Source organism: Zeus faber (genome assembly GCF_960531495.2).
Source record: "Zeus faber genome assembly, chromosome: 4".
NCBI classification, from domain to species: domain Eukaryota; kingdom Metazoa; phylum Chordata; class Actinopteri; order Zeiformes; family Zeidae; genus Zeus; species Zeus faber.
The window spans coordinates 4,356,729-4,367,534 of NC_137191.1; the positions used below are offsets into that span (position 1 = coordinate 4,356,729).

The 10,806-nt window shown below is 45.3% G+C and overlaps 1 protein-coding gene across 1 annotated transcript in view; it reads left to right on the forward strand.

Moving 5' to 3' along the window:
- The window catches only part of ncf4 (neutrophil cytosolic factor 4), a gene marked incomplete at its 3' end in the record, with an annotated part of 26,101 nt that extends 15,651 nt beyond the window's left edge, over positions 1–10,450 (forward strand). Inside the window, exons 7-10 of the mRNA XM_079998884.1 lie at positions 35–133; positions 6,433–6,593; positions 6,896–6,961; positions 10,249–10,450. Of these exons, the coding sequence (XP_079855010.1) occupies positions 35–133; positions 6,433–6,593; positions 6,896–6,961; positions 10,249–10,450 (528 nt within the window). The remainder of the gene's footprint in view (positions 1–34; positions 134–6,432; positions 6,594–6,895; positions 6,962–10,248) is intronic.
- Positions 10,451–10,806: the final 356 nt, after the last annotated feature.

Below are 10,806 nucleotides of genomic sequence, written 5' to 3' on the forward strand. Positions count from 1 at the left end.
ATGTGCATCTAATGGGTTCCTACTTGTCCTGCAGGCGATGTTTGACTTTCGCAGCAGCAGCAAACTGGAGCTGAGCCTGAAGGCGGGAGAGGTGATCTTCCTGCTGCGCAAAGTGAACGCTGACTGGCTGGAGGTGAGAGAGAGAGAGAGAGAGAGAGAGAGAGAGAGAGAGAGATAGGGAGGGGGGGAGATAGAGAAAGAGGGAGGAGAGAGAGAAAGAGAGGGGGAGGGAGGAAGTGAGGGAGAGAGAGAGAAAGAGAGGGGGAGGGAGGAAAAGAGGGGGGGGGCAAGAGAGAGAGATGGGCAATTAGAATGTTTGAAGGAGGGCTGGGGGGGGGCAGAGAAGGAGAAAGAGCCATAGAGAGTAATGGGGAGGGATGAGGTGGGAGATAACAAATTGAACAGGTATGAGAGGTAGAATGGGAAAGTTCGACAGAGGGATGGAGCGGGGTGAGTCAAGGAGAGATGGAAGGAGAGAGAGAACGGTGGGGAGGGGAGGAGGAATGAAGGGAGAGAGCAAAACAAAAAGAAAGAAAGAAGGAAAAGGAGTGCAGTGGAGGGATAGAGGGGGTGGTGAGAGTTGAGACAATGAGCAGAGGCAGGAAAGGTCAGAAACGAGTGACAGAGAGAGAGAAGGAGGTTCAGGTTTGATTGACTGTTTCATCCAGATCAATGGTATTAATGCAGCAATTATTTGTCTACGTCTTCTTTACATTTAGCAGACGCTTTTATCCAAAGCGACTTACAATTGTTCAAACACCGACGGACGCAGCCATCAGGAGCAACTAGGGGTTAAATGTCTTGCTCAAGGACGCTACAGCATGCTAGCAGGAGGAGCCTGGGATCGAACCAGCAACCTTTAGATCACTAGACGATTACTAGACTAGATTACTAGACAATTATTATATTATTATTATATATTATATTATTTTATGTCAACTTTTGACTTATTTTACTTGAACAACCTTTTCCTTATCCAGGACCCCTTCATTTGATGTGCATTAGGTGCACTGACACGATTTGGTGAGATTTGAATCTTTAAATTAGATTTAGAATCTATACTAAATCATATTTAGGTAGATAACAGTGAAACTAGCATCAAATCAGCCATTATTGTCGATTTTCTAATGGAGCTTCTTGTAAAAGAAATAATGGAACCTAATGGAGTGTCCCTGGAAGCACCTGAAGGACCTCTGGAGGTAGCCAGACCCCACTTTGAGAACCACCACAATATATCATATGGGCTTCAGCTCCTGGGACCTGATTAGGTTCTGGACCCAGCTCAGAATTTTGTCAGTCTAATCGGATTCGGCTGTTCAATGCGAATGTACGCCGGCGGGGGTGGGGGTGGAGCGACAGCTAGGCTCTTCCTATAGGCTAGATGAGGTGTCTGCGATCGGCGTGCCTGAACGCTGTGTTTTTACTTTATTTTACGTCTCCTTATGCTTGTTGTTTATTTAATTTTGTTCATTTTTTTTATAATAATTGCAATTTATTTTGGAATGGCAGGTATCATATAAATGTATATTTGTGTCTTAAAAGTGAAAGAGACTTTAATTTGTAGTTTGAACCGGACATTTCCATGTTAGTTATATGTTGTGTTCTACTAAAACTCAGTAGAGTTACAGGTTGAATTCTAGTGAAACTTGGAAACAGTTCGATATGAAACTTTATTGAACTCAGGGACGGTTTCATGTTCTGTTATTGTTCCATTGTGAGTAATGAACAATAATAAACACAAAATCAGCAATCTCACTACTGTGGTAACTGAATTGCAGTGTAGTCCATATGCGCAGCTTTCCAATCCCGTGAGCGTGATCAGATCATGGGATGTATTTGTCATCGACGTACAGCAGAGCAGAAATCCGAATCTGCAGGTCAGACTTAGAAAAAAAATATGAAATAGGAATCGGCAAGAAAATTACAATCGGTGCATCTCTGGTTGGTAAACATGTTCGGTAACTTTACGAGATGATGCATTTCAAGGGGCATATCCTAATGATATGAATTAGTAAACTGTATATATTTAGCCGTAGTATCTCACATACGATGTGATGAACCTCATTATGAGACGCTACAGTGTCGATAACTGATGGAGTCGTTTAATTGCAGAAACTCAAACGCCACAGAGACTCCCTCTGACACTACTGTGGTACTCTAAATATTAAAAATATTTTCCCAAGGTTGCCAGATCTGTCTTATGGAACGAAACGGTGCGTAATGGGGACACTTTCTCTGTGACTCTCTCCCTGATCGCCCCCTCTCTATGCGTTATGTGCAGAAAATTATCTTAACGAGTCTATGAGTCGAGCCCCGTTCCTCCGTGCCTCGTGTCCACGCTGCTTTAAACTGTTTAATTTGGAGGAACTGGGCTCGGCTCTCCGTGTTGCTCTCTGCCATCGACGCGCTCGGAGAGCCGGGTCCGTGTCCGGGCGTGGATGATTCACACATATTAAATATATTTATGATTCCCCTTATTCATGATTCCTCGTTGAAATGTTATGACTGTGCATTTTGTAAGCTTCTATCTGTTTTATTCTGTTATTGAAATGCACACTGACTGACAAAAAAATCCCACAAAAAAACGACTGCTGGACTTTAAGAATCTCAATCGACTGACGGGTCCCCAACTGATGATTCAACTCGTCCACTCGTCGACGAGTTGAATGGACATTAGACCTGATACTGGAGGAAATGGGACCCGATACTGGAGGAAATGGGACCCGATACTGGTGGAAATGGAACCCGATACTGGTGGAGATGGGACCCGATACTGGAGGAAATGGGACCTTATACTGGTGGAGATGGGACCTTATACTGGAGGAAATGGGACCTGATACTGGAGGAAATGGGACCTGATACCTTGTGGAAATGGGACCCGATACTGGTGGAGATGGGACCCGATACTGGAGGAAATGGGACCTTATACTGGTGGAGATGGGACCTTATACTGGATAAGATGGGACCTGATACTAGAGGAGATTGGACCTGATACTGGAGGAAATGAGACCTGATACTGGAGGAGATGGGACCTGATACTGGAGGAAATGGGACCTGATACTGGAGGAGATGGGACCCGATACTGGAGGAAATGGGACCTTATCCTGGATAAGATGGGACCTCATACTAGAGGAGATGGGACCTGATACTGGAGGAAATGGGACCTGATACTGGAGGAGATGGGACCTGATACTGGAGGAAATGGGACCTGATACTGGAGGAAATGGGACCTGATACTGGAGGAGGTGGGACCTGATACTGGAGGAAATGGGACCTGATACTGGAGGAGGTGGGACCTGATACTGGAGGAAATGGGACCTGATACTGGAGGAAATGGGACCTGATACTGGAGGAGGTGGGACCTGATACTGGAGGAAATGGGACCTGATACTGGAGGAGGTGGGACCTGATACTGGAGGAAATGGGACCTGATACTGGAGGAGATGGGACCTGATACTGGAGGAAATGGGACCTGATACTGGAGGAAATGGGACCTGATATGGAGGAGATTGGACCCGATACTGACCTGATACTAGTGGAGATCTGAAACTAGAGGAGGTGGAGTGGAGATGGGAGCTGATACTGGTGGAGATGGGATGGAGGTAGGTCTTGATACTGGTGTAGATCGGTGGGGGCGCAAGAACCCAGCATCTGAAATGACTTAACAGGGAAGCCAGCAACATTTAAATGTTTGCACGCAGCAACAAGATTGGATCATCAAAGACATGTATGATTTAGTAATCCGTACCGTTTAGTAATCCATGGGAATGGTTGAGTAATCCGTGGGTATGGTTAATAAACCATACCAGTTCTCATGGTTTACTAACATTTAAAAAAAAATTCATCACAGGTCTGTAAAACTGTTAGAGGTTGGTAAGTAATTGAGTAAGTTCAACAAGGGAAATAAAGGACAAGTAGCATTCAGACAGATACAAAAACACACATGACCACACAAATACTAAAACATACTACTACAAAGAGGTATATTACAAAAAAAGCCAGTCTAAAAAAAAAGTGGGTTTTTAGGTGACATTTGAAACAATCAATGGACTCGGCTGATCTGATGGTTAGGGGCAGAAGGTTTGATAGAGAGGGTGCTAAAACGACGAATGACCAGCCACGTGTTCAGCCTCTTCAGCCTTGATCGAGGGACCACCAGGAACCGTTGATCAAAGGATCTGAGGGAACCAGTGGTGCTGTACGGTTTTAACAGCTCGGTGATGATATACATAGGGGCCTGACCGTGTGGTGCTTTAAAAGTGATTAAAATAATCTCGAAATCAATTCTGAACTTTGATTGGCTGCCAGTGCAACGACGACAGAATGGGGGTTGATGTGGCAACCGCACCTTGACTGGGTTATAAGCCTTGCAGCTGCGTTTTGCACCATCTATAGTCGAGCCATGGTGCCTTGGCTCAGGTATGAAAAAAGTGCATTGCAATAATCAAGGCGTGGAAAAAAATGAAAATATGGATGTGTTCAAGGTTGTTTAAAGATGGGACGGCTTCGAGTTAGGAGGACAGACCCAACGGCCACGGTGTTGATCAAACAACTCCTGTGGCAGGTAGAACTTCTTCGGCTCCTCTTTTTTAACGATAGAGTGGAAGCTGGGTCTTTGGGTCCTGGGAGATTGTGGTTCACTGTACTGAACAACACTGTCCAACAAACATATGTGCGAGTGTCCTTTACGTGTCACAAGCAAAAACTGTAGCTGGCCTTTTAAAACCAGTGAGTAATCTTTTCAACGTTCTTGCTGGGAACATCCATAAATAATAATGAAAGAAGAAAAGTCTGGAAAATGTGGGTTCGGCTGAGATGTGTGGGCATCTTAAAAGTGACTGGATGAGAACTTAGCGTGAAGGTGGGAGTGGATTAGTGAGAGAGAGAGAGAGAGAGAGAGAGAGAGAGGGAGAGGCTGAAGATGGTACAAATGGTGAGAGAGATACTCAACACGGAATACTGTTTGTGTGCGTGCGTGGCCTTGGGCTGTGCACTGTACACACTATTACTATTAGCCCAACGAGAGTGGTAAAGTCAGGTACAACTGCAAAAGATGGATATACAGATGACTAGGCTGTCTTTTAGGCTCAACAAAAACCTGTTTTCGGCTTCACAAATCTGGACCAAACAAGGCCAACACACAGAGTTGCAAAACCTGGACCCCTGAGAAATGGAAAAAAACTATGAATATGTTCTTATCAGTCATAATTTAACCTTCATTTCCTATACTCAGATGGGTTCACATTTGGAGAAAGCCAAAGGATGCCTTCAATCTGATGGTTGGTTCATGAATGGTATGGGCAGCCATGTTATGGGGTCCAATAATTGCTCTACATGGTCATTTAAGAGCCAAGGACTATGACACTATTTTACAAGACCAGCTGCACCTGCCCATGGTTCCCATATCCCAAATACTCACACCCACACACACACACACACACTCACACACTCACACACTCACACATTCACACACTGCTTCATCCATGCAAGGAAAATTAAAGTGGTTTTGTGAACACCAGGTTGCAGTGAACTACCTTCCATGGCTTCCCCAACCACCTGATGTGACCATCCTTTAACCTTTATGCAAATGATTCTGCAGTGACAAGTGCAAAGTAGATTTCCAGCTCCAAGGAGGCACTGCAGCTGTTCTGAGGCCAAAATACAGCCCTACTCCTTGTTAGGTCCTTGATTCATATATTTCTTTTCGGTTCCTTCTTGGTTGAAAAGAGTCTATACGTGTATTGATTCATCTGTCCCTGAAGAGTTGTTTACCACTAACATAGTGCCCTACTATAAGGATTTGATGTTAGAGCACAGGGATGAGTGTAATGCTGTGTTCACACCAAAATTAGCAGGTTGACCTGGGTTTAAAAAACCCACTAATTTAAAAAATAGACCCCTTCCCCACTACCGGGAGAATTTCTTAAAAAAAAAATTCTGGTGTGTCACGTTCGACATCACAATGCACGGGAGAAGTCATGTGTCATGTTTCCAGTTTGATTAGGAACAAAACAGAAGAGGAGACAACAACTTAAACAAACAACAACATAAACTGTAAAACTTGAAAACAAGTGTTTTGAGCCATTCAAAAGAATCTGATCGTTCATGAACGACCCAACACGACAGTAGATGCAGCGTGGAGCAACAGCAGCACGGGTACTCCTCCATGCTGCCGGTGCTCCATGCTGCCGGTGCTCCATGCTGCCGGTGCACGAGTGCACACCTGGCCTTCCGCGGCGGGGAGCAGGGACCGGCGGGGAGCATCCTTATTCATCAGATGTTTTTCATTAAAAAAAAAAAACGAATTGGGAATAATACGCAGTGATCTGGGGTCTCTTTTACTTTTTCCCTCTTTAATTCTATTCTATTCTGTTCCATTATTTTCTGTTCGGTTCTATTCTGCCATTGCACTCTATTCTGTTCTCCTCCCAGGGCATGGTGAACAACCAGACTGGCATTTTCCCAGAATCCTTTGTGAAGATCATCAAGCCCCTCCCAGACAGCGACACGGAGAGCGAGGGGGCCACAGCCTCTGCCGGCACCTACAGCTGCCTCCGCTGTTACCTCCTCACACCCTCCGGAGTCGACACCAGGTGTGTGTGTGTGTGTGTGTGTGTGTGTGTGTGTGTGTGTGTGCGTGTGTGCGTGTGTGTGTGCGTGTGCCTTCGTAAGACAATGTGGTAAATATGACCCAGCAAGCTGACTGTTGTATTATCGACTCTAAAACTTAGTCATTTACCCACAAGTTCAACCCATTCTCTTTAACTTAGTAAAAAAAAATTTTTTTTAAAAGGTGTTGCCTAGGCAACTACTACTACTCGTGAAGTCGTGACTCTGGGTTTTGGGTCTGAATGTTGCACCTCTTTAAGTCTCATCTCATGTGGATGTTGTGCAGGGACGTGTGTGTGGAGGAAGACATCAGCACTCAGCCGTCCTACAGCGACCTGATGGCCCGCATGAGGTAGGCAGGGCACACACATACACACACACACACACACACACACACACACACACACACACACACACCTCTGGACCCTCCACTCTACCTCTTCTCTGAATTGACGAGTAAATCCATGATATATATCTTGATAAACATACATGATTTGGTGTAATACAATATAAATCGGCTTGAGGATGACACTATGCGGGGGCATCCCACAATGCACTGCGAGGGCAGGACGTTGCCACCAGCCCTCGATGCGCTGAAAGGAAGTGGATGTACCGTACGGATGCCTCTCTGTGAGGGTGTAGTGTGTGTGTGTGTGTGGGTGTAGTGTCCGGTGTGGAGCATGCCGTTCAGAACACAGCGTTTGTAAACAAAAACACAGCTTGCGCCTCTCCAACCAATCCCAAAATCGGCGCTCGCTCCACGACCGGAGGCGACGAGGGCGGAGACGCAGCCGGCGGCGGAAGTTTGTTCTGCCTCTGGCGCCCCAACCTACAGATATTTATCCCGCACATGTTCCCCCATCTCATTCCTTCTCTCTTCCCATGTACGCCCCTTCCCCCGCCACGCACCCGCAGCACACTGGTCGTTCCTCCGGTGAAGCCGATGTTCTGCATCTTTGTCTTGTGACGGCTGCAGTCGGGGACGGCGATGCTTTCAAGGCGGCAAATCAACGGGCTCACACCGCGCCGCTCTCGAAGCCCCTTGCCGCGCGGATCCTAAACCGAGATGATTGCAGGACTCGTGTTATCACATGTTTTCTTTATTTTTTCCCTTTTTTCTCTTTCGCCGTTGCGCTCCCTCATTGCTCCTGTCGGCAAGATTACAATGCAGTTCCAGAGCAAACAATGATCGCTGAAAAGATCCAATAATTTGCCGGGGTCTCGCCCTCGGGGTGGTATATCAAGACGCTGTGTGCGGCAAAGCAGGCAAATTGCCAACCCTCCCCAACCAGCCCCTCTATGACTTGTACGGATGCTTCCTGCTTCCTCTCTCTCTCTCTCTCTCTCTCTCTCTCATTATCTACCAATTTAGATATGTGAGCTCTGGGACGATTAGCCCTCACCATTCATAATCAGGTAATTTCTGCAGCTTATTGGCTCATTATTGTTTTGTTTTTTTCACCCCCCCCCCCCCCAGCCAATCTCCCCCCCAGGGGCGGGATGTTCAAGGCCCTGCGTCTTTTTCAACCAAGCTTTTTAATGAGGCAGAGCGGTGATATAAGGGAGGTGGAGAGAGAGGGAGAGGAGAGAGGTGGTGGTGGTGGGGGGGGGTTAGTGAGCTGAAAGACTGGGATGAAGACACAATTAGAAGTTAGGGGAGATATCAACCCTGCATTCACATGGTTATAGAGACGGTGTGACAGGGTAACGATCAAAAAATACTTACACCAGTCTTTACAGGTTCTGAAGCCTCCTCAGTGAATCAGATTTAAACATAAACAACGTCCCAGGAAAACTCATTTTCCTTTGCAAAAGGTTCTAGACGTATGGAGGGATAGCGTGCTTTTTTTTTATTTTTTAAACATATCAACAGGGCCAACTTGCACGACTGGTTGACAATTGGTTGCCTTGGGCAACTGTAAGTGTCAGTTGTTGCCGCTACTGTTTTCCAGCCTGCTAGCCTGCACACATTTTGTGTACCAACTACGCAATTCTAAGTCAAAATACACAGGTACGAAATGCCAGCTGAAACTCTGCAATAAAAAAATGGCAATCAATATAAAATAATATCGTACATGTATTGGGTACTTAAACTACATCCCTGGGATTGGAGCAGGTGTTACGACCTGTGGTTCTGTAATCCCTCCCTCTCTCCTCACATCCACTGATACACAGCGGCACTGAGTGCAGCGGTGCTTTATTATCCACCGAGGTGTAACGCTGCAGTGTGAGGTAAAATGTGAAGTGGGAGAGTAATATTAATAGAGCACTAAAATGTGACCGTAATGTTCACGTATCAAACCTGAGATGCACCAATCAATCAGCCGGGCAGCAGAATTGGTGGGTTTTCACCGGACAATCATTGTCAGATTAATTTTTTTGGATTCTGTGCCGGTCAGATTTACACACTGCTGCTGTTCTCATGGACTGGTGAAAATGCTCGGATCTTCAAACCCGACACCAAAGTAATGTAACATAGTTGACGCTCAAAAATGAGAGCGAAAGAAAGAACATGTCGCTGTTTTGAGGTACTTCAAGGCAAGCAAAGAAGATTAGATAGATGATTTATCTGTCGCCTGACAATATTCTTACATTGTACAGACTGTGTGTCTATCTGTCACAGCTGAGCTCCGCTTGGGATAAAAAGTTGACTCTTTTTTGAGACTCGGTCAATTTGATTCAATTGGTTTAATGTACCGTGAGGAAAGGAGGAGAAGAGTAGGCCATTTATTAAATTTGTTTATTTTTTGTAATGATTGCAATTTTTTTTGGAATGGCAGGTATCATATAAATGTATATTTGCGTCCTAAAAGTGAAAGAGACTTTAATTTGTAGTTTGAACTGGACATTTCCATGTTAGTTATATGTTGTCTTCTACTAAAACTCAGTAGAGTTACAGGTTGAATTCTACTGAAACTTGGAAACAGTTTCATATGAAACTTTATTGAACTCAGGGACGGTTTCATGTTCTGTTATTGTTCCATTGTGAGTAATGAACAACAGTAAACAAAAATCAGCAATCTCACTACTGTGGTAACTGAATTGCAGTGTAGTCCATATGTGCAGCTGTCCAATCCCATGAGCGTGATCAGATCATGGGATGTATTTGTCATCGACGTACAGCAGATCGGAAATCGCAATCTGCAGGTCAGACTTAGAAAAAAAATCGGAAATGGGAATCGGCAAGAAAATTACAATCGGTGCATCTCTGGTTGGTAAACATGTTCGGTAACTTTACGAGATGATGCATTTCAAGGGGCATGTCCTAATGATATGAATTAGAAAACTGTATATATTTAGCCGTAGTATCTCACATACCATGTGGTGAGCCTCGTTACGAGACGCTACGGTGTGAATAACTGATGTTATTTTTTGTTATTTAGTTGCAGTAACTCAACTCCACAGAGACTCCCTGTTACTACTGTGATACTATACTATATTACTATTTTATAGGGTTGCCAGGTCTGCTGTTTTGGACATGACAACGTGTCCTTGAAATAAAATCCAGTCCACGTCGCTGAACTTCCAGTCTTTCCCGTCCAAAGTCTGTCTACAAAGTTAGGTCTCCCTCTCTCACCTGTCTGCCTCTCTTACCTGTCTCCCCTTTCTCAATTGTCTCCCTCTCTCGCCCGCTCTCAGACACGTCTTCAAAGTGGGCGGCGTTGCCCTCAACTACCGCGACCGGGAGGGCGACCTGATCCGTATCCTTGACGACGAGGACGTGCGGCTGATGATCAGCGAGGGCCGACGGCACGCCGTCAAGCGTCCCGTCAACCAGTTTCCATGGGAACTGAACGTGACCATGGAATCGGACCTGTCGGTGTATGGCACCGAGACCTGAGCGGGCGAGAGAGGTGGAAGTACACAGAGAGAGAGAGAGAGAGAGAGGGAGAGGGAGAGGGAGAGAGAGAGAGAGAGGGAGAGAGAGGAAACTTGTCCTTTATGTCTGGGGTCAGACCATTTCAAAAGTAAATTACATTAGAGACAATTCATTTTTACCTTCTTTGGTTAAATTTCATTTATCAGATATCTTGATAACTTAAGAAAAGAAAGTTGACCCTAGTAGTGGAACGAAGTACTCATATTCTACCAGTTCAAATGCCCCAACAAACAACGCTCGATGAGTAGGGAGAGTCCTCCACTCAACATTCTACGTCTAAGGGATATGAATGTAAATATACCCAAGGATGAAAAGTA